Source organism: Heterocephalus glaber, unplaced genomic scaffold, assembly GCF_053883595.1.
Source record: "Heterocephalus glaber isolate CG9 unplaced genomic scaffold, H.glaber_assembly_v1.0 deba00001744, whole genome shotgun sequence".
NCBI lineage: Eukaryota > Metazoa > Chordata > Mammalia > Rodentia > Bathyergidae > Heterocephalus > Heterocephalus glaber.
Window position 1 is genome coordinate 5,521,471 of NW_028258450.1, and position 23,483 is coordinate 5,544,953.

General features: G+C 52.5%; 2 protein-coding genes across 7 annotated transcripts; one reads left to right on the forward strand and one right to left on the reverse strand.

Moving 5' to 3' along the window:
* Window positions 1–335: 335 nt before the first annotated feature.
* Window positions 336–16,611, reverse strand: Nosip (nitric oxide synthase interacting protein). 4 transcript variants are annotated; one of them, XM_021245766.2, is made up of 11 exons: window positions 16,431–16,610; window positions 14,833–14,973; window positions 11,731–11,804; window positions 4,757–4,827; window positions 4,275–4,380; window positions 3,904–3,985; window positions 2,365–2,524; window positions 2,160–2,284; window positions 1,870–2,057; window positions 1,647–1,755; window positions 336–1,415 (listed from the first exon to the last, which is right to left on the reverse strand). In XM_021245766.2, exons 4-11 carry the CDS (start codon window positions 4,824–4,826, stop codon window positions 1,344–1,346), a joined length of 912 nt encoding a protein of 303 aa, XP_021101425.1. In that variant the 5' UTR covers window position 4,827; window positions 11,731–11,804; window positions 14,833–14,973; window positions 16,431–16,610; the 3' UTR covers window positions 336–1,343. The 4 variants fall into 4 exon arrangements, with proteins under 4 accessions (XP_021101425.1, XP_021101426.1, XP_021101424.1 ...); XM_021245767.2 differs by lacking the exon at window positions 11,731–11,804; XM_021245765.2 differs by lacking the exon at window positions 14,833–14,973 and having other exon boundaries at window positions 16,431–16,567.
* Window positions 16,435–23,448, forward strand: Prrg2 (proline rich and Gla domain 2). Of its 3 annotated transcripts, none has more exons than XM_004866912.4 (7): window positions 16,435–16,580; window positions 18,002–18,099; window positions 18,251–18,432; window positions 18,620–18,659; window positions 21,142–21,286; window positions 22,411–22,539; window positions 22,835–23,047. In XM_004866912.4, exons 2-7 carry the CDS (start codon window positions 18,015–18,017, stop codon window positions 22,851–22,853), a joined length of 600 nt encoding a protein of 199 aa, XP_004866969.1. In that variant the 5' UTR covers window positions 16,435–16,580; window positions 18,002–18,014; the 3' UTR covers window positions 22,854–23,047. The 3 variants fall into 3 exon arrangements, with proteins under 3 accessions (XP_004866969.1, XP_004866968.1, XP_004866967.1); XM_004866911.4 differs by lacking the exon at window positions 16,435–16,580 and adding an exon at window positions 17,262–17,407 and having other exon boundaries at window positions 22,835–23,448; XM_004866910.4 differs by lacking the exon at window positions 16,435–16,580 and adding an exon at window positions 17,343–17,407 and having other exon boundaries at window positions 17,928–18,099; window positions 22,835–23,448.
* Window positions 23,449–23,483: the final 35 nt, after the last annotated feature.

Below are 23,483 nucleotides of genomic sequence, written 5' to 3' on the forward strand. Positions count from 1 at the left end.
GGAGGCCAGGAATCCGCTCCCCAGGGCAGAGCTCTGGCCGGGACACCTGGGTGGGGTCAGGGGTCTCTGGTTCTTCCGAGCCCGTGTGTCCCAGCGCTCCACACCTCCCAGGGGCTGCTCAACGCATGAACTCATGGTTACTAAAAACAAGCTGTACTGTCGGGCAGGGCCAGGATGTCATCCACCAATCTGGAGGCTGAGGCAGGAGCAGCCTCAGGAGTGCAAGTCTGAGCCCTGCCTAGAGAACTCGGCAAGCCCATCTCAAAATAAAAAATGAAAATAAAAAAAGGGCCAGAGAAGTAGCTCAGCGCCAAGGAACCAGACTCCAGCCCCGGTACTGTGGAACACAAGCTTTAATCCCAGATGCAGGAGACTGAGGCAGAATTGCAACTCTGAGCTCAGCCTGGGCAACTCAAGAGAGACCTGTCTCAAATCAAAAAATAAAACAAAAAAGGATTGGGGATGGAGCCCCGCCCTGTGGCCGATCCCCAGTACCACGAGTAAAACATAGCTACAAAGCTTTCAACCAGCTGCACACTTGTAATCTCAGTCAGTTTCAGTTTTTTTGGGGGGGGGGTACCGGGGATCGAACTCGGGTCCTTGCGCTTGCGCAGTGCACACTTGTAATCTCCAGAGGCCGAGGTAGGAGAATTGCAAGTTTGAGGCCAGCAAGTACAGGGGAGCTAGAGAGCCCGCCCTTCGGAGTGAGACCCTGTTCAGAGGCTGCGCGAGCCGGGCCTCACCTCCCTCCCACTCAGAGCTGCAGGCCTCACTGGCTGTCACCGAGGCCTCCTCTGCCCCTGCAGTCGCCAGCAGGGCTTCCTGACCACACTGCACCCCACCCGCTCCCTCGAAGAATTGTTTCCTGTGTCTTCGTACAATTTCCTCTGAGACTTGGCCCTGGGCACCACACATGCTTCCAACCCGGCACAAGTGGGGGGACCCTGACTCAGGCCGCCCTAAGGTGCACTCACTCCACCTCTGAGGGGCACGGTGACCTTGGCTTCTGGCCATCTGGACCACCCCCCCCCTTCCATCCCGAGCCAGGGTCTTGTTAAGTGGCTACACTGCCCAGGCTGGGCTGGAACCTGGACGCCTCCTGCCTCGGCCTCTCAAGAGTGCTGAGCTTGCAGGCGCGCGGCACCACACCCAGCTCACGTGATCAATCTTGCCGGTGTGTGCCTACGGTTCTGAGTTTGTTCTGAATGTGAGACACATAATATTTTTCTGAGCCTCTCTTTCAAACTCCAGGACAGGAGTCTCGGGCTGCCGGCTCTCAGCCAGGAAATGAAGGCCCCACGCGTCCAGTCCCTGCACAGGTTTATTCGACGTTCGTGGTCCCCTCAGGCCTGCATCACTGGCCTCGACTTCTCGGCCTGCAGCTTCACCCCGGAGCCTGCGAAGCCGGTGCCACCCTGCAGGAGAGGGAACAGGAGGTGGGGACAGATCGGGCTAAGGGGGCTCGGGGGCAGTCCGGGATCCTAAACTAGTCCTGGTGGGTAGGCGGAGCCTAGGTCGAAGGGGCGTGATCACACTAGGATAGGCGTGGCCCGGCCCAGGGCGTGGCCCGAGCTGGGCGGGGTTTGGGGGTGAAAGGGTGAGACTAGGAAAGGGGAAGGGAGGGGATGAGGGGACGGGCGGCTCACGCGCTGCAGCACGATGATGTCACGCTCCGTGAGCTTGTCCCCGTTCACCGGGTCCACCATGTCCTTGCGAATCAGCTTCTCCACACATTCGAGGGTGACCACGGCCCCGCTGCGGGCGGGAGAGAGGGGACAGGACCATGAAGCCACAGTCCCCACACCGGCCCTGCTCCCTCCACAGCCCCGCCGCCCCGCCGCCCCTCCGCCCCTCCAGCCCGGGACTCACGAGGGCCTCAGCACGGCGCACGGTGTGGCGTTGCTGAGACTGTCGCGGGTCACGGCGCACACGTAGCGCTCGCTGCGCGTGATGAGCCCCACGCGGTCCACGGAGTCGTCGAGCAGCGTGAAGCGCACGGGCGTCAGGTCCGCCATGCGCAACGGCTTCCCGGACATGGGGCAGGCGACGGTGCGCGACTGCGGGCAACAGGCAGGTCAGGGGCCGCCCAGGGGACCGGGGACGGGGACCGGGGACCGGGGACGGGGCCTGGGGAGGGATGAGGCCACTGCGGGGCCCACCGGCTTCTCCAGCTTGGTGGCCTTGGCCTCGGGAGTCAGTGACGGGATCCAGAAGCTGGGCAGCTCCTTGTCCTTCTCCTTCGCCTTGCCTGGAGCCCCCGCGCTGGGCCCGGGCTTCGCGTCATCTGCGGGCAGAGGGAGAGGTCGTGCTGGGCCCTGCCATCCCCTCTCCGTGCCTCCCGCCCCAGGCCACGCGAGCTGTCACCTGAGCCGGGGCCCTCGGCCACCTTGGCCTCGAAAGGGTTGAGTGGGCGGCTCACGATGGCCGCCTCCTTCTCCAGGAAGCCTCGCACCTGGTCCTGCGCCGCCGCCCGATGCAGCTGCTTCTGCTCCTCACGCCGCGCGCCGCGCTGCTTCTCGTAGGCCTGCGAGGCAGAATTCACAGGGGTGGGGGGAGGAAACTGAGGCCCGCTCAGGCGCCGCTCTGGCACAGGCCTGATTGGCTGAGGGCAGCACTGTGTGGATGGGCCGCCCACACTCAGTTTCTCCGTGAAACGGGCTCAGGATGGCAGGAGAAAGGTATTTTAAAAATAGGGTCTCACTATGTAGCCTAGGCTGGCCTCCAATACTCAATCCTCCTGCCTCAGCCTCAGAGATGATGGGACTACAGGAATGTACCATGTCCAAGGAGTTTTAAAAGTGCTTAGAAGTGGGGTATGGTGGCACAGGCCTATGATCCCACCACTCTGGGAAGCTGAGGCAGGAGGATCTCAAGTTCAAGCCCACTCTGAGGAGCTTAGCAAGTTAGTGAGACCCTGTCTCAAAATAAAAAGTGAAAAAGGGTTTCGATGTAGCTAAGTGCAAAGTCTATGGGTTCAGTCTCCAGTACCGAAAAAGAAAAAAAGTGCTTAGAACCCACCAGGTACACAGGGAGCTCTGAGTGAGTGCAGGCTGGGGGTCTCATGGTGGCTACGACAAAGTGCATGCCCCTCTGGCCTGGGGACAGACTTGGAGGGTGGCGAGGAGGTACCCTGACAGTGGTGCCTGTGTCAGTGGTGCTGCACCCCAAGACTGCCCTGGACCACCCCCAGGTGTCACCACAATGAGGGGCACTTGGGCCAAAGAGGACGGATCTGCGGGGCCACTCCCTTGGGGCAAACAGCTGAACAAGGGGGCTAGAGAGTGGCTCAGTAGCAGAGAATGTTCAGCACTCACCAGACTCTGGGCTGGATCCTAGCACCGCAAAAAAAATAAGGTAAAATAAAACAGCAATATGAATCTGACCCTGGTGTTTACTGATCTCTGGAAAAGCAAGCAGAGGGCAAAAGGGGAGGCTCAGACCCAGGGAGCCTCAATCACGGGATAAGAGGCCACATCCTTTAAGTGTCCTGGGTCCCACTCGCCTGCTCCTGCTCCATCCTGGTCCTGCTGGCCCACCTTACAGATGGTAACACCAAGGCCAAGGAGCCTCTCTGTGTCCACTCAGCAAGTCTCCCAGGGTCCTAGGGCAGGTGGTGCTCACTGCCTCAGGAGGCCACTGTCTGGGGGACAGGCCACAGGTGACACAGCACACACAGGCTCACAGTTGTGGCGGGAGAGGTGCCCAGAGCGGGCCCTAGAACTGGCTGGAGATACAAGCAGGCAGCGCCTGGGCTGAGATGCCAGTGTGGGAGGGGAGTGGTGCCCCAGGCAGAGGGACCAGCACGGTGAAGGCCCGGGAACTGCCATGAGGCCCACAGTGAGCTCTGCCCCGGAGCTCAGAGACCAGCACTGGCCACCCATGCCCTCTCCCTGTCCCTGTCACCTTCATCTGCCGGGCAATCTCCCTCTTCTGGTGCAGAATGTACTCCAGGATAGCCTCACGCTCATACAGGTAGCCATCTGGGCTGCAAGGGAAGGGAATGAGAAACACACCCGGCTAGGCACACACATCACATGCCTGGGACCCCAGCTCTCGGGAGGCTGAGGCAGGAGGACAGCTGCACCATGTGTGCTGAGATCACAGTCACACAGAGTCCCTGGGGCCCCACACCCCATTATGAATAAGATATGCTCTTCCCCACGTCACAAGAGCAGGCCAGGCTGTGCCCATGGCTCACAGAACAGAGGTCACCCGGCCAGAGCCACACCCGCAGCCCCTCCACCCAGGCCTCCATCTCGTCCCCAGTGTCTCACGTGACAACAGGGTCATGGCAGGGCTGCAAAGACAGGCAGCAGCAGTCGAAGTCCTTCACTGCATCGCGGCTCAGTCGGATGTTCTGGGTCCCATAGCCTGAGGCCGCTGGGGACAGAGCTGGGTGGTAATGGACAAGCCCTCTCCAAATTCCAAGGGACAGGGAGGCAGTGCGGGCCTGTAATTCTAGCATGGGTGAGGCTGAGGCAGGAGGACCACTGAGAGTTCAAGCCCAGCCTGGACTACATAGTGAAACCCTGTCTGAACAACTCCAAATAAATACATAAATAAATAAATGAGGGAGTCAAAAGCCACACGACCTACAGGAAGCTGTTGACTCCCAGAGGGTAAGTGACACATGGGCCCTGTTGCCAAGGGGAGCTGACACCTGCTGGCTCTTCTGCTTCTGTGAGCAAGCTCAGGTGCCTGCAGTGGTAAAAGCCTCAGTGTCCCCTCAGGGACCGCCTCCCACCCAGCGCAGTACCTGTGTCCTTCTTCTTCTCGTGATAGGTGTACACCGCCCCCGCTGTGCAGTTCTTGCCATGCCGAGTCATCCTGGGGGGACAGCGGGCTGTGGTGACTGGACCTGGTGTGCATCACCCCACTCCTCCAGGACTCCCCTCCCCTCAAAGACTTCCCTGAACGCACCCGAAAGGCAACCTTTATCACCAAGAAAAGGGCTGTCAGGGAGGGTGCAGACAAGGTGGCCACTGTGCCATTTAATTGTTAGTTTTTGGTACCAGGGATCAAACTCGGGACCTTGCACTTGCGAGGCAGGTGGCGGCACTGCTGAGCTAAATCACCAGCCCTAATTTGTGTGTGTGTGTGTGTGTGTGTGTGTGTGTGTGTGGTCTTGGGACTGGAATTGAGGGCCTTTACACTAAGCCATACACCTTGTCTTTTTTAGCTTCTCAGACAGGATCTTGCCAAGTTGCCCAAGCTGGGCTCAAATTTGCGATTCCCCTGCCTCAGCCTCCCGAGTGCTGGGATCACAGTGGGCACCATCACACCTGACCGGGAGCCCGGTTTTTTGGTTTGTTTTTTTTTATACTGGGAATCAAACTCACGACCTTGCACTTGTGAGGCAGGCAGCAGAACCACTGAGCTAAATCCCCAGCCAGGGAGCCCGTTTTTAAGGTAAGAACCTTGAGGCCCGCTGAGGCTGGCAGGCTTCCCGGGTCTCAGGGGTGATTACATTTAGCTGGAGGCCAAGCCAGCTTAGCAGCCTGCACGCTTTTATGACCCTTCAAAGGCTTTAGTCAAATTATGTACCTGTCTCACCCACCTTTAAATTACCACCTAGAGCTTCTCCCCTCCCTAGTTGCAAAGGATACACTTTCCAGCACAATGTAACTCTTGTCCTTCTAAAGTAGCACTGGTATGCCTGGTTTGAAATGTAGCTGGTGAAATCTAAATACCCTATGATTTGATACCTACCATTATAAACTTGAAAAGCAGACTAAAGCTCTGCTCTAACCACAGGAAACTTAACTCAGCGCTAGGATTGGGGTCCCGGGCCCTCCCATGGATGAGGAAAGCGCTCCATCACCGGGAGCCTCAGCTGGGAGGAAGTCATTTTACGCCTCCCTTTTTCCTTTGAACTTGTATTTCCATCACACTTCCCACTGTGCTACCTCTATTTTTTTTTTTTGGTACCGGGGATCAAACTCAGGACCTTGCGTTTGCAAAGCAGGCAGAGGAACCACTGAGCTAAATCTCCGGCCCCTATCTTTTTTTTTTTTTTCAATTTGTGACACTGGGAATTTGAAATCAGGGCCTTTACAATGAGCTACATCCCCAGCCCTTTCTCATACAAGCTGCACTGAGTCCCCAGGTCTGGGCTGAGGCATTCTGCTAGAATTTTTTTTTTTGGTACCAGGGATTGAACTCAGGTCCTTGAGCTTGTGCAGCAGGCGGTGAAACCACTGAGCTAAATCCCCGGCCCAGATAAGTGGTTCTCTAAGTGTGACCCTGGGATCCCTGAGGCCAACGATTCTGCCATCACAAATCAATTGTCAGTGTGTACTGAAGTCCAGCATACCTAGCTCCACAGCCTGCAGCCATTCCTCTCCTCTCTGTCCCTAAGAAGGGGCACCTCTGTGCACCCCAGGACACACACTAGAGAACACTATTCTGAATGGCTGGAAAACTGGAAACTACCCAAATTGGGTGTGCTGACACACACCTGTGACTCCAGCACTTGGGAGGCCGAGGCAGGAGGATCCCTTTGTATACAAGGCCAGCCTGAGCTACATAGTGAGACCTTGTCTCAACAAAACAACAGAAAGAACTGGATACTTCCCAAACGCTCATGCACATGGAACAGACAAACACACCGGGGCACAGTCACATAATGGGCGTGCCCAACAACAACACAGAACACCCTGTTGTCACACCAAGCAACTCCCAGGTGGGGTGTTTCCATGTGTATAAATTCAACAGCTCACAAAAGTCACCACAGCCTCAAGCCAGGCTTCCTGTGAGGGCAGCAGAGGCAGGGAGGGGCCCCGCCGGTGACATGGGTGTGTTCGCTCTGAGATCCACTGAGCCATGCAGTTGTGTGTACAGGATCCAGAGAGAGGCCATGGGGCCACTCCTGCTTGTTGATTGCCCCATCAGCCACTGTGCCCTTCCTTGTCCTGTCCGTGCCCATTCTCGCAAGAGTGCCTTTGGGGCCGGGGATTTAGCTCAGTGGTTTCGCTGCCTGCTGTGCAAGTGCACAAGAGCAAGGACCCGAGTTTGATCCCCGCTACCAAAAAAAAAGAAAAGAAAAAAAAAAGGGTGCCTTGCCAGTAAATTCTTTGTTGTTCTTTTGCAGTCCTGGGGAATGAACCCAGGGCCTTCATACTGAACTACATCCCCAGCCCATTTTTCATATTTTACTTTTTTTTTTTTGGTACCGGGGATGAACTCGGGTCCTTGTGCTTGCCCAGTAGGTGACGAAACCACTGAGCTAAATCCCTGGCCCTTTTTATGTTTTACTTTGAGACAAGGTCTCACTAGGTCACTGAAGTACCAAGGCTGGGCTTGAACTTGTGATCTTCCTGCCTTAGCCTCCCAGAGTGTTGGGATGACAGGGCTGTACCACCATGCCAGCTAGGATACATTTTGTGTATGTGGAACCCAGGGCTTTGTGCATGCTATGTAAGCACACTCCCACTGAGCTATGGCCCCAGCCTAAAATAAATTATTCAAAGTGGAGCTGCTGGTTCAGAAGGTGCGTGGATTTACCCTTCGTGAGAATCTGCCCTTGCTTTCCATTCAGAGTTGGGGTCTACACATCCCCAAGCTGGGGAGCCCTGTCTCCCCGCTTTGCACAGGGTTCCCTGTGACCCCTCTGAGCCAGGCCAGGCCAGTGAGGCACCCTGCACATGAGGCTCTGGAGAATGTGGTACTGGGGTAAGCATCTGTGATGTCCCAAAGCAGCCTTGCCATGAGGCTTTTGTCCTAAAATCACAGCTACTGGAGAACTCACAGTGAGAACCACAAAGATTACAGAGAAAATGGGGTATGCACAGCACCCAGAAACTCTGTCAGCAAAGCTGAAAGACAATCCAGGAAGTGGGGTGTGGTAGCACTCGCCTGTGCTGAGGCAGGAGCATTCCTGTGAGTTCAAGGCCAGTCTGGGCTAGTACTGAGACTGTCTCAAAAAACAAAGCAGACACACACAAAATCCTAAAAAACAAGCTTTATAGCACAATTGACTGTACATGAAACTGCAGGAAATCAACAAGAAGGCAAATAGCTTCCTCAACAGAAAATTGAGTGAGGAATGGGAAGCAGTAGAAGAGACTCAAAAGCTCAGCAAGCCCAGGAGGAGACACTGATGCGAACCATGGGGTGATGTTATTCAACCTCTCAGCACAGGAGAGGAGACACTGTTCATAGCAGGGGGGAGTTCAGGCCCCCCAGCTCCTCCCCTGGGCGACTCAGAGTAAATGCGAGAAGGACCATTTCCAAGACCAGGCAGCTGTGAGCTGAGCTGACCAGTATCAGGGCTGGGTTAAGAAAGAAGAATTTAACACTGCAGATGTCAATGAAATCTGTGATCTCACAAAATGCAAACATTTCTTTTGCCAGAGTACCGGGAATTAAACCCAGGGCCTTTGCACTGAGCCACATCCCCAGCCCTTTTTTATTTTTAAATTTTGAGACAGTGTCTGGCTAAGTCACTAAATTGCCTAGTCTGGGCTGAACTTGTGATTCTCCTGCCTCAGCCTCCCAGAGTGTTGGGATTACAGGAGCATACCAGGCTGGGCTAAAATGAAACTTTTTAAAGAGTGGATTCAGAGACCGGGATTTAGCTCAGTGGCACCATGCCTGTGTAGGGTCCTGAGTTCAATCCCCGGTACCAAAAAAAAAAAAAGCTGTCCTAAAACAAAAGGCTACATACACATTAACACAAACACGGGAATAAACACACGAAACAAGGTGGAGGTGTTAGAAGGCTCAGTGCAGAATTCCACCGCGGGACCCTCTTCCGCCTGGTGATTTCCTTTTTTCAGCCTCAGTTTTCCTTGATGAAAAACGAGGATCACCCTAGGGTCTAGCTCTTCAGATCGCAGTGCTGTGAGGACGTGAGCGTGCTCAGAGCCTGACTACAGGGGCCTCGGAAAAGAGCCCAGAAGCTGGGGAGCCCAGCACCCCAAGAGCTGAAAAAGCAGCTTTCTCCTTATCGCCCTCTTCTGGCCGCTTCAAAAAACTTGCCTTCCACATTCACGACCTATGTGTGACCCTGCGCTACAGAGCTCTCGCTCCCCCTACTGGTGTCTTCTGCTCAGACGCCAACTTTTTCTTTTTCCTTCTTTTTTTTTCCTTGGGTACCGGGGATAGAACTCAGGACCTTGCGCTTGCGAGGCAGGCACGGTGACACTGAGCTAAATCTCCGGCCCTTGTTTTTTGATACCAGGGATGGAACTTGGGTCCTTGAGCCTGCACACCAGGCAGTGAAACCATCCCTGGCCCTTGTTTTTGTTTTTTTGAGACAGGGTCTCCCTGTGCAGCTGGCCTCGAACTCACTACATAGTCCAAGCTGGCCTCAAACTTGGGATGATCCTCCCACCTCAGCCTCGGGGGTGCTGAGATTCCAAGCGGGCACACGGAGCACCTCCTTGGCCCAGAGAGGCCCCTTCTGCCCCTTTGCTGTCATCTCGTCCCCGAGAAGGTCATGGCGTTGCTTGCAGAACTGACCTTGATGCACCCCAACTTGACTCCTCCCCCAGCCCCCTCCTTTGACTTCCCAGGCCCCACACTTCTGGAGTAAGCGTCAGCACCTGTTGCCCCCCACCCCATGTGCCACCCGCTCCCCAAGCCTCCCCACCAACACCTTGCCACTCAGGAAGGTCACACTGGCATCAGGGACAAATTCCCAACTCTATTCTTAGTTGTCAACTGCCCTGACCCTGAGGTATTTGGCACTGGACACCTCTGCTTTCCCAGAGGCCAGCGAGCAGTGTCTGGCCAAGACCAGAGCTCTTCGCGGTAGGAAACATCCCTGAGTGGGACAGCTAGAGGGGCGCATTTTTAAATGCTGCCCAGTCAACGAGGATGACCACGGATCACCACCGGATCAGAAGCCAGTGAGGTCTAGGACCCGGATGTCTCCCACTGTTCCACCTCCACGACCCCAGGACCATCTTCGCTTGCTATGGGGCCACCTGAGGCTTGGAAGGGAAGCCACCTGCCTAGGGTAGTGGCACAGCCCAGGGACCTCCAGGGTCCTGAGATGCTCTGGGGTGTCCACAGAATGTCTCCCGGAACTCTAGGACATCATCTGCCCTTGTTCTTCTCTCTCAAGTACATATGGGTTCTCCTGAGGCCTCGAGCTTCTCATGTGCATGGATGCATTCAGCCTTGGTGTTTTTGCTTTTTCTGTGTTGGGGATCAAACCGAGGGCCTTGAACATGAGGGCAAGCTCCCAGCCAAGTGAGCTACATACCACACCCCTGTCCTAGGTTCTTAAAAGGTCTCTTTTAGCCAGGCATGGTGTCACACACCTGTAATCCCAGCACTTGGGAGGCTGAGGCAGGAAGATCACAAGTTTGAGGACAGCTTGGGCTACATAGAGAGGCTCTGCCCTTCTCCCCCAAAAAAGTGTTTTTAAAATTGGGCATGGTGGTGCATACCTATAATCCTATCATTTTGGAAGCTGAGGCAAGAAGATCACAAGTTCAAGCCTGGCCTGGACAATTTAGCAAGGTCCCATCTCAAAATGAAAAATTTTAAAAGGCTGGGGATGTAGCTCAGTGCCAAGGCCCTGGGTTCAATCCCAAGAACCACAAAATAAAATACAGTAAAATAAAGGTGTGGGGGGCATCTGTGTTACTATTCGAGGGAAAGAAAGCCCAGGAGGAGGCCCGGGGATCTGGCTCAGTGGTTCGTTCCGCTGCCTGCCCCGAAGGGCAAGGACCTGAGTTGGATCCCTGGCACCAAAAGAAAATGAAGAAAGCCTGGGAAGCTGTGTGTGTCTCCCTGGCAGGCAGTGTCCAGGACAGGCCGGGTGAAGTACGAAAAACCAGTTTCATGGTGGCCACAGGTTGAGCCAGGGAAGGAATACCCAGGGACTGCTGCTGGCCACAGGGTTTATTTTGGGGGCGATGAAATGTTCTGGAACAAAGTGGCAATGGGTCCCCAACACAGCAAAGAGGGTAAAACCCATGGGATTGTACATTTTCAATGGGTAAATGTCATGGGGTGCACATTTTTGTACCAATCACTGTTTCTTTAATATCTTGGTTTCAATTTCTTTTTTTTAGTACCGGGGATCGAACTTGGGTCCTTGCGCTTGCGAGGCAGGTGGCGGAACCACTGAGCTAAATCCCTGGCCTTGGTTTCAATTTCTAATATGGCAAACACTGATCAATGTACCTCACATAAGCCAAGCCCTTTGGAGGCCCTCGTGAGTTTTCAGATCCTGAGACCAAAAAGTGTGAGAAGCTCTGCCCAGGGCTGAAGGGCTGCTAGGTGGCGGGGCCAGGAATTTCGCAACTCCAGAAGCTGAGCTTGCACCCACCCTGCTGTACTGTCTACTTGCTAGGCCCAACTTCAAAATAGAAAACAGAACTACTGCCATCTGCTGTCACCAGCACTTCAGAGGGGACAGCCAGGGTGGGAGCCACTGCAAAGCCAGCTCTGGTCAGCATCACCCCCACTTTACAAGACAAAGTGGGCTCCTGAATCCCCCAGTTGGGAGGTGGCAGGGCTGGGACTGGAGCCCAGGCACTCAGGCCCTGGAGCTGCCCTCTCTTTTTAGGGGAAGGGGTTTGAGACAGAGTCTCGCTATGTAGTTCAGGTTGGCCCTGAACCCACTACGTAGCCCAGGCTGGCCTCGAACTCCTGGCAATCCTCCTGCCTCAGCTTCTGGGGTACTGGAATTACAGCTGTTCACCCAGCCCTGAGAGTCTCCCTCTTCTAAGGACACCAACCCCATCAGCTGAGGGCCGGATCCTATGAACTTACGCAATTATAATTCCTTCCAAAGGGGCCCCACTCCAAATACAGCCACGCCAGGGGTCAGGGCCTCCACATAAGACCTGGGGGAGAAAATGACATTCAGTCCCTAAGGCCACTGAGGCCCTGACATCCACCCTGCTGTCCTTGAACGTGGGACAACCAGGAGCGATGCCAGAAGGGGCAGCACAGAGGTAGGCATCCCCCCACTGCTGACCCAATGTGATCAGACTTCAGATTCAACTTGCTCATCCCAGGAAGTCGGGGCACACAGCAGGGACTGAGAAAAAAGGGGTGGATGGTAACTATTTTCAACTTTGCAAGCCATATGGCCCCCATCACAGGTACTTGGCTCTGCCCTTGTGGGGTCACTGGGCATAATGTAAACAAACGGGCATGGCCGTGTATCACATATAATTTCCACAGGCAACACAATTTATTCTTCTTGTATCTCAGTGACGCCGCACCTGCCTGGCAAACGCAAGGTCCTGAGTTTGATTGCTGGAAAAAAAAATTTATTCTTCTTTTGTCTTTACCCAATTACTTAAAAATGTTTAAAAACAAACAAAAACTCTTATAATCCCAGCATGCTGGAGGCTGAGGCAGGAGGACTGCAAGTTTGAGCCCAGCCTGGGCAGCTTAGCAACTTAGCGAAACTCTATCAAAAAATTAAAAATTAAAAATCAATAAATCAATCAATAAATAAAAATATTTAGGAGCTTCGAGTGGTGGTGCACACGTGTAATCCCAGCACTAGGGAGGTTGAGGCAAGAGGATCACAAGTTTGAGGCCAGCCTGGGCTATGAAGGGAGAGCCTGCCTCAAAAAACAAAAACAAAAACAAATTAAAATTAAAAAAAAAAATTTAAAATGTGAGTTCTAGGGACATAGCTCATCACAAAATCCCTGAGTTCAATCTTCAGTTCTGCAGGTAATACAAAAACAGGTGGCAGGGGCCCGGGGATATAGCTCAGTGGTGCATTGTCTACCTGGCAAGTGCAAGGTCCCAAGTTCGATCCCCAGTACCAAAAAAAAAAAGATGTTTTTAGTTCAGTGGTCCCATTGCCTGCCTGAAAGTGCAAGGTCCTGAGTTTGATCCCTAGTACCAAAAAAAAAAAAAAAAGTCAATATAGTTACCATTTGACCCAGAAACTTTACTTCTAATAGAAATGAGAACATATGTACAGACAGAAACTTGTACACTCTGCCAGGTGCCACAGGACACGCCTGTAATCCCAGCTACATGAAAGGCTGAGGCAGGAGAATTGAAAGTCCGAGGCCAGCTGTGGCAACTTAGAAAGATACTGCCTAAAAATAAAATGTAAAAAAGGGGGGCTGGTATGTAGCTCAGTGGCAGAGTACCACTGGGTTTAATCCCTAGTAACCAAAAAACAAAGACAAAACAAATTATATACAAATGTTGATTAACAATACTATTTGCTTTTTGGTTGGTTGTTTTGTTTTATACCAGGAATCAAACTCAAGGCCTCGTGCTTGCCAGGCAGGCGCTGTGCCACTAAGCTACATGCCCAGCCCGGTTTTTGGTTTTTTGTTTTATCAAACAAGGTCTTGCTATGTAGTTCAGGCTGGTCTTTTTTTTTTTTTGGTACTGGGGATCAAACTCGGGACCTTGCGCTTTCAAGGCAGGCTTCGGAACCACTGAGTTAAATCCCTGCCTGGTGTTTTTGCTTTTTTTGTTTGTTTGTTTGTTTTGGTACCAGGGATCGAACTCGGGTCCTTGCGCTTGCGAGGCAGGTGGCATAACCACTGAGCTAAATCCCTGGCCAGGCTGGTCTTTTTTTTTTTTTTTTTTTTTTTAAATCCCCGGCCCGAGGCTGGTCTTGAATGCTCTCTGTAGCCCAGGCTGGCCTCAAACCCTTGGTGATCCTCCTGCCTCGGCCTGCTGTGTGCTGGGATTATAGGCATGCACTACCACACCCAGCTTGATAATGGTATTATTTGTAATAGTGAAAAGTGGAAACAATCCAAGAAGTCTATCAACTGATGGAGAAACAAAATGTGGTCTATCTTATACAATGATACATTATCCAGCCACAAAGAGAGAAAATGTACTGGTACATGCTACATGGATGGACCTCGAAAACCGTATGTTAAATGAAAGAAGCCAGTCACAAAAGAGCACATCTTGTTTGGGGGAGAGAGCTCAGTGGTACAGCACTTGCCACTTGCTCAGCTTGTGCACAAAACCACTTACTCTGTGACTGCATGTAAGAGAAATTGTGCAATTAGCAAATCCATAGAGAGAGAAGGTAGATTAGTGGCTGTGGAAGGCAGGGGTTGGGAAGCATTGGGAGAGAATGAGAAGTGACTATTCATACATTGTACTAGTTTGTTTTAAAGAGTGTGGGCTGGGGATTTAGCTCAGTGGTTCTGCTGCCTGCCTTGCAAGCTCAAGGACTCGAGTTCGATCCCTGGTACCAAAAAAAAAAAAAGAGAAAGAATGTTTTAAAGAGTGATGCCAACTGCCAGGCATGGTGACGCACACCTGTAATCCCAGCACCCAGGAGGCTGAGGCAGGAGGATCACCCTGAGTTTGAGGCCAGCCTGAATTACATAGCAAGACTCTGTCTCAAAAAAGAAAAAAAAAGGCTGGGCTGGGGATTTAGCTTGGTGGCATTCTGCCTGCCTTGCAAATGCAAGGTTGTGACCTCGATCCCTGGTACCAATAAATAAATAAATAAATACGAGATGGGGGTGTAGTTCAGTGTGAAGTCCCTTGGTTTAATCCCCAGTACTGCAGACAAATAAATAGATAAACCAACAGTTGTGATGGTTGCATAACTGAACACACTAGAAACTACTGAATTATACATTTTAAGTGAGTGAATTGCACGTTATAGGAATTGCATCCTGCTGGGCATGGTGGTGCACACCTGTAAGCTCAGCAGTTAGGAGGCTGACCAGCAGGAGAATCACCACGAGTTTGAGACCAGCCAGGCCTTCTCTGTGAGTTCAAGGCCAGCCTGAACTGCATATCGAGACACTGTTTTGTTGGTTTTTTTTAAAAAAAAAAGGTGTTGGGGGGGATTACATCCTAATGAGACTGATTTGAAAAAAAAAAAAAGGTAGTCAAGCCAGGCACATGCCTTACCTAGCACTCTGAGAGACTGAGGCAGGACTGAAAGAGCCCTAGCCAGGTGTCATGGTGCACATCTGTAATCACAGCACTCAGGCTGCTGAAGCAGGAATATCGCTGTGAGTTCAAGACCAGCCTGAATTATATAGTAAGACCCTGTATCAAAAAACAAAGAAGCAAACAAAACACACACAAAAGGAATAAAAAAGACGTCAGATGGTAGGATGATCAATAGAACAACAGGACCAAGTTTCTTCAGTGAAAGAATCCATTACACCAAGAAAAAAATCAGGGTGGAGTAGAGGGGGGCTGTTCTAAGAAAGATTTAAAAGGCATAACAGCTATCATCTGACAGGATCCTGTTTCAAACAAAACGAACAGTTGTGTTTTTTTTAAAGGTACTTGGATATTGGGCTGGGGATTTAGCTCAGTGGTTTTGCTGCCTGCTGCGCAAGCACAAGGACCTGAGTTCGATCCCCCGGTACCAAAAAACCCCAAAAAACAAAAAAAACCATACTTAGATATAGCTCAGTGGTACAGCGCACGCTTAGTATGAACCCTGGGTTTGATCACCAGCAACACAAACACATGACATTTCTGAGACACTGGACTTGCATATGGCCTGAGTAGTGGATCACATTCTAGCAGGACAGTTGCTTTTGTAATGTGTGACAGTGGTTACCGTGATACTGTAGGATGTGTGGGATAAAATTAAGAAAACGTCCTTGAGGGTGGGGGATTTAGCTCAGTGGTTCCAGCACTTGCCTCTGAAAGCACAAGGTCCCAAGTTCAATCCCTGGTACAAAAAAAAGAAAAAAGAAAAAAGAAAAGAAAAGAAAACGTCCTTGTTTTTTACCCACGTATCCTAAACTAGAGGTGTCCTAAACTAGAATTGTCACGATGGCTAAGATATGCTTTGATAAGTTTAAGTTGAAAAATATATTCAGCAAGTATGGCCAAAGTCATCACGGGCGGCAAATCTGGGCAAGAGATGCGTATACGCTCACTTTTATGTGACCTTAAACATGTTCATAATAAAACATTAAAACTGCTTCCAAGACGCTTCAAGGCTCAACTTCACACTGAACGGGCAGCACAATCAGGATGAAAGCCAGAGTCTGCCCGACTCCAAAGTGTCACAAAAAACCCTGGTAAACCCTACCCCAACCCAGAGAGCAAAGAGGTTGTCAAAGGGTGCACAAAAAACAACCACAGTAATGGGTGACTGCAGAACCCATTACTGCCCGCCCGCACTCCTCATTTCACTGAGGCCAAGAAACGAGTCCTCTTTTCTCAACTACCAATTCCTAGGCCCTCGAGGTTTCCTAGGCCCTCGAGGTTTCCCAGTCCCTTTTCCGTCTAGACCTCAGACCCATCGTCCTCCACCGCGGAACTACACTCCTCAAAGAACGGCCCGACGAAGCATTGGCTACTTCCAGGGGATGCTGGGAGGTGTAGTTTAGCCTCCAACTTCGCGCGTCTGGAGAACTCAATTAATAATTGACAGGGAGTCGGGAATCCGCAATCTAGCCCCAGTTCCCTTTGAGATCCCAGAGCTTTACCCCGCAGCACGCAACCTCAGCCACACCAACCCTTCACCGTCACGAACTCACCTCACAAACGACTCCTCGTTCTCTCGTCGCTGCTGAGCCACTACACCGGAAGGGAGTGTTGCTCTTTCCCTCCGTTCCGCCTCCTTCCGCCTAGTAGTACAGACCGGAAATAAGGCTGCCCCTAGTTGCCGAAGTACCTCGCCAGGCTTGGTAAGTCCTTTCTTCTTTTCTTCCTCCCTCCGGAAACGTGAGTTGCAGCTAGAAGGTTCCGGATAATGAAACTGGAATGCATATAGGGATTGCGTAGTACGTATAGTATTAGGCATTTCCCAGCGCAGACTTCTCGCTCGATTCCCAGGCTTTGAGCCTTCCAAACCCAAGTTTAGGGACTAACCTCTTACACCAGATGTTGGGATGCCTACTGCTCCAAATATATTATCTATTTTTCATGCTGCATCTTAAGGGATTATTGAGAATTTAGAACTCTTCTTTCCCCACTTTATAGATAGACCAACAGAGAAATCGAAATCCAGAGCCGTTCAAATCACTCTTTGGAAGCAGGGAATTATTAAGGCACTTTTCTGCTATCGCAGGAACCAAGGCATACCGTTTCCGTCAGTTTCTAGCTATCTAGAGACTCGGGCATTTATTTTCCTAGCCGGGCCAGGCAAGTTCCCAGGGAGTGGACAGGCCTGGGAGGTGGAGACAAGAGGAAGGAGGAAGTGTAAATCCAGTCCCCTAAGCCCCCTACGGTGGCGGACACCCGGGCTTCTCTAAGGAGTTCTGGTCCTTAGAACCTTCCTCCTAAGGTCCCTTTAAAAGATTTGTCCCTTACCTGAGTCCCGCCCAGGGCAGGTAATGCAAGCCCCGCCCCACTACCAGAAACTGAGATCTGGCTGGGTTACCACTGGGAGTTGGGGACCCATCGTCCCTCCCCTCCCCTCCCCTCCCCTCTCCCTTACCCTCTCCCAGCTGTCTGCTGCTGGCCCAGGAGGTCTCCATTAAAGAGGAGCAGCAGTGTTTACACATCTAGGCAGGTAAGTGTGTGTTCCTGGAGACAGAGCCTGGGTTGGGGACCCTGGTGTACTGGCCCCCACCATGACCCATAGGTTTGGGGGTCCCAGTCCCAGGAGACCATGGCTGCTGTCTCCTCATGGTTTCAGACCCAAATATATAGGAGTTTGCTTGGCCTGTGATCTTTGATCTCTGTGAGTGGATGTAGCAATGGGCAGGGAGAGGCATAAATGGAAGTTGCCAGGGCGGTGGAAGGAATCCCAGCTATCAAGGGAGCTGTGTCTGAGCACCTACTCCACACCAACCCCTGGACTGGGTGTTGCACAGAAAGGAAAAGCTCCATCCCCACTCCCACTCTCCTCCCTGAAGACACTGCCTTCTCCCAAATCCTGGCTCAGATTTGCAAACTGTGTGCCGATAGGCCAGTTATTTTACCTCCTTTGGCTTCAGTTTCTTCATCTATAAAATGGGTACAATAGACCTGCTGGGAAAGTGCAAACAAATTGAGGCAGCACCTGCTCTTATCTTCATTTATGACAACAGGGCCCAAGCAGTGACCCTTTGCCTTATTCCCCACGGTCTGAGGCACCAGTCACCTACACTGCACCTGGTTTCAGGTGTCTACAAAATATGAGGAGCCACCCTTCCCTGCTGCTGCTCTATATGGGATTGGCTGTCTGCCTGGATTCCTCACCCAGTGAAAAGCAAGACCAAGGTAGGTTGGTCTGGGGGGGGGGGGGACTGGCCGCCAGAAGCTTGACCGCCTTTCCATGACCTCTAGTCCCTTTCACCCCAGACCTTCCTCTCACAGGACTCCATAGATCTCCATCCCCTTCTGTCCTCTTTTTCTGCCCTCATGCCTTTAGGCCCAGAAGTCTTCCTTGCCCATCCAGTGGCCCATAGGTTCCTGGGGGCCCTCAGGCGGGTCCCACGAGCCAATAACTGGGACCTGGAGCTGTTCACCCAGGGGAACCTGGAGCGGGAGTGCATCGAGGAGCAGTGTTCCTGGGAGGAGGCCAGGGAGTGCTTTGAGGACAACACCCTGACGGTGAGGCCTGGGGGGACCCTGGAGCCTGGGACCCTCTGTCCTGTCCAGGCGCTGGGGCAGGGGATCCTGGCCCTCAGCTGCTTCCTCCCTGGGGACTCAGAGGTCAGGGTGGGCTGGTTTTGGGGGGCTGTGAATCTCCCATTTGAACTGCTGCCTTTCCTCTTCTCTTCCCCTTCGGCCTTTCAAGAAGCGCTTTTGGGAGACCTACCCCTACAATGGCAAAGGAGGTAAGTGGGGCTCACACCCTCATCTTCTGTGCAGTGATGATCGCCTGTTCCCATGGAGGCTGAAGCAATGTCCCCCATCCCAAAGTAGACACAAGATTTACCTGACCCCTAATTCATGCTCCCTGATGATGCTCATTAACGAGTCCCCTCCCTGGACAGTAGAACCCTATCTAAGAAACCCACCACCCTGCATTTGCATTTAGAGGAGTCCCCAAGCCTGCAGGAAGGGAACTGGTGCCACGGAGGGGAGGGCTAGAGCCACAGGACCCATCCGAGGGATGAGCCAACTCGAGTCCTTACCTCAGCCCCTTCAGAGCATATTGGTTGCTGAGCGGTTGCTGCTTCCCAGTGTGGGGCCAGGGCCAGAAGCCTAACCATCCTCACCTGTCCTGTCTACCCTGCTGCTTTGCCAACCCCCAGCCCCTCCTCTGAATTCTGAGGCTCCATCTTGACTGCAGCCTTGTTGCTAAGGGGGGCTGCTCCTTAGCAACAGGGTCTGGCCAGGCCAGCCTGAGGAAGCCCCAATCACTACCTGGCTGTCTTCCCCTTCCCCCAATCCCATCCCAGCTGCAGCAGCCTGGTTGCTAAGGAGGCCTTCTCCCTAGCAACTGCACCTAGTTGGAGTAGCCAAGGCTTCTTGCCCACTGGAAGACCCCCCTCTGGGCACCAGATGCCCCACCCCCTCATGGCCTGGTTGCTAGGGGTGGATGCACCTTAGCAACAGGCCCTAGGACTGGGCTGGAGTCCTCACATTGGAGCCTGGTTGCTAAGGGGAGGCAGTTCCTTCACTCCAGGCCTAGTGAGGCCTAGTGGCTTCTTCAGTCCTTGAATCGGGACAACTTGCCTCCTCATTGCAGGTTTTTCCTAAAATGGGTAAAAATTCCAGGGTTTACTGTTTGAGGGAAGCTTTCCATCCAGTGCCAAAAGAAATGTCCCCAAGCTAGGCATGGTGGCAGATGCCTGTAATCCTAGGACTTTGGGCCACTGAGGCATGAGGATGGCAAGTTGGAGCCTAACCTGTGCAATTTAGCAACTTAGCAAGACCCTGTCTCAAAATAAATAAAAAATAAAAAAAGAATGGGGAACATCGCTCAGTGGGAAGACCCTGGGTTCAGTGTCCAGTACCCAGGGGAAAAAATGTATCCCTAGTAGCAAGTGCTGGAAACCATGATGTCCCCTGTGTGCCCTTGAAACACTAAAGGGGGCTGCATTTTATCAACAGGCCCACTTGAGTTCTAGACATGAAATTATTTCAGAGGGTGGGTCCCTAAGTGATGTTTTTCGGAAGCCTTCTGGTAGATTGTGATTCTAGATTAGAATTGAGGCCTTGCCCCTCAGTTGCCTCATCAGTAGAAGGAGTTGCATTCCAGAGCAGGTAGAGATGCCAGAAAAAGTACCAGAACCCCCTCTCCCTCTGTGCTTCCTCCCTCACAGGCAAATTTAAATTTCAGGTGCACAGTGGAAGAATTTTTAGGTACAGATCTATCCCAGATACTTCAAGTGATATACGAAAATGTATTTGTTTTTGCTTGGCACATGCCTGTAATTCTAGCACTCTGGGAGGCTGAGACAGGATAACAATTTTGACCCTAGCCTGGACAACTAAGTGATTTAATTTTTATTTTCTCAAAAATAAATAAATAAATAAATAAATAAATAAATAAATGACTAAGGATGTAGCCCAGTATGAAGGCCCTGGATTCACTTCCCAGTACCAATAAATAAATGAATAAATAATTATATATCTGGATATCATTTAACTGGGTGCCTTGTTATTACTGGTTACATCTGACAAAGCTCAGTATAGGACCTTCTTTGTTTGCTTTTGTGGTACCAAAGAATGAACCAAGGGTCTTTTGCCCTGACCTACATCCCAACTTTTTTTATTTTTAAAAATTTAATTATTTGTTTTTTTGGTACTGGGGATCAAACTTGGGACCTTGTGCTTTCAAGGCAGGCAGTGGGAACACTGAGCTAAATCCCCGGCCCTCCAACTTTTTTTATTTTGAGACAGGGTCTTACTAAGTTGATAAGTTGCCCAGGCTGGACTTGAACTTGTGACCCAACTGCCTCAGCTTCCCACAATGCTTGGATTACAGGCATGGGCCACTATGCCTGGGTTAGAGGCCTCTTGAAGCCAGCAGCCACCTGAGCTCTCCACCTTGCCTTCAGTGTGTCAAGTGCTCTACCTTTATAGATAGATTACTTAGAGGCTGTGCCCCTGACTCTTGGGGACTAGAACCATCTCAGGTCCAGGGAGGGCCTGCTTGTGTTGTCATGGGTCTAAGGCTCCCTACTTCCTAGTTCTAGAGGGAGTTACCTCAGTCCCTTTAATGTGCTAGAATTGCCTGAGGTCACAGAAGTAGGAAGTGCCACCCCCCCCACCCCCACCCCACCCCCCCCGTCCACACTCCTTGTGAGGTGTGGGATTTGGATGTAGGGGTCTGGCAGCCCATGACATAGCAGCTCCCATTCCCCACAGGGCATAGACAAGTGGACGGAGCAGCCCTGGCTGTGGGGCTGACATCTGGCATCCTGCTCATCGTGTTGGTTGGCCTGGGAGCCTTCTGGTATCTGCATTATCAGCGGCGGCACCAGAACCCAAGGCAGCAGCTGAGTCCCCAAGAGTAAGGGGGCTTTGGGGATAAGGAGAGCGGGGAGGGAGGAAGGTTTGATCTAGGGTTGAGGATTGGGGGTTAGAGGGCACGAGGAGTGCTGGAAGAGACAGGCATGTAGGGAGTGAATCTGTCTGTCCTGTGTGCAGTAGTTCTGTCAACACTTGCTACCTGTCTGTTTTCGGGCTTCCAGGTTCCTGGGAGAGCATCGCTCAGGATGTTGTCTATGGCAAGGCTGTTACTGTGCGGCCTGTGGTCCACTCCACGGCTGCCTGTGGCCTGTCAGTTTCCATGGTGACGGGGCGCAGCATGTGCTTGTGTGTGCTGTGAGTGGTCTAGGTGTGTCTCACTGGCAGGGTCCCAAAGGAGGTCTGAGTGTCAGAGTAGTGAGTCTGGTTTTTTTAAAGGATGAGTGTGACCTAGTGTCTCTCTCTTGCACTCCTGTCTGTATGGATCTGCTGAGTTCTGAGTTCTGTCTGTCTGTCTGCCGTCTGCAGGGATGCTTCTCCATTACTCTGCCTGTCATCTAATGGATCTGTGAATGAAAGGCTTTGTCTGTGGGTCTTTCTTTTTTTTCTTCCTTCCTTCCATCCTTTTGTATTGGTGATTGAACCCAAGGCCTTCATACTGAGTGAGATTCCCAACTCTTTTTGGAAACAGTGTCTCACTAAGTTGCCAAGTTGCCTAGGCTGGGCTCAAACTTTCGATCCTCCTGCCTCAGCCTCCCAGAATGCTGGGATTGCAGGTGCACACCACCACGCCCAGCTGTTATTTTTTTTTCCTTCTTTTAAAACAGGGTCTTGACATGTAGTCCAGGCGACCTTGAACTCATTCTGTACCCCAGGCTGGCCTCTAACTCGAGGCAGAGGCAGTGCACCTCTCTTGGCCTCCTCTAGTGCTGGCATCACAGCCCTATGTCCCGTTCTGTGTCTACCTGCCACGTACTCTGCCTGTCATTTCAGGTGCTTTGCTGTGTGTAGGGCTAGGCTGAAGGTGATCCTCCTTTCCTCTGGTTTGTCTCCCTTCCATCTCTATGACCTGCCACTCTCGGTCTGCATCTCTTAGTCTCTATCCTCTGTATGGTCTGTCTCTACCATGAAGGTTTCCCCTGCCGAGCCCACTTTTTCTGTCTCTAGGAGCAGCCTCATCAGCCCTCTGAGCCCACCGACTCCCCTGCCTCCACCTGGACCGCCAGGCCTCCCCACCTACGAACAGGCGCTGGCGGCCTCTGGGGTGCACGACGCACCTCCACCCCCTTACTCAAGGTAGGGGCGGAGCTGCTACCAGGGGCGGGCCCCAAAGGGGGAGGGGCGTGGGCTCAGGGCGGGACTTGAAATTTGGGGCGGATAACCTGGGGCCGGGCTTGAAGTGTAGGGGCGGGGCCCTGAGCAATTGTCTACAGGGGCGTGGCCCAGCCTTGGGAGTGTGGAGTATTACAAGTACATAGAAGGGTGGGGCTTGTGCCCAGAAGGTCCGGGATTGGCTGAGACACCAATCTTGTTGGTGGTGGTGGGGAAACAACCAGATCTTTGACTCCCTACTGTGCCCCTCCTCTTGTAGCCTCAGGAGGCCTCAGTGAAGAACTGCTGCGGAGCTGGGCTCCCCGACCGTGCTCCCGAATCACAACGGATTCCGGAAACCCCCAGGCCTCTTAAAAGTCCCGAGCTGAGCTGGGGGTGGGAGGAGATCTGGGGTCGTCTCACCCGAGGCCTGCCTTGGCACACGTGTTTCCGCCGCGTACAGATACACGCACCAACGTGTTGCAGAGCTCGAGTGCCTGCCCCTGGCGCGCCCCTACGGTGTCCCACGGTGGGGGGGTGGGCACCGGCCAGTGCGGTCCTTGGGATAGGCATGCACGCAGGCCGGGTGTGCAGCCTTGCGTGTGGTCAGATGTGACTCCATCATCGCCCTCGGGTGCCACGGGGCACGTACACGCGGAAAGCCCGGCCCGTGCACACGCGAATCTTTAGCCTCCGTGCGCGCACTGAGGCGCTTCATAACCCAGGGAAAGGGTGGGGGGCTTATTTGGAAGTGTGCTAGAGGAGACAGGCTCATGTTGCACCCGGGAACCGGAGTTGAGCTGTTCCTCTAAATAAAGACCCTTTGGAAAGGAACCCCCCCCCTCCAAAAAGGCCGAAACAATGCAAAAATAAATAAAAATCTAATGAACTGAACCGCGTTCTGAGCGCATCTGCGTGTAGAGCTAGTT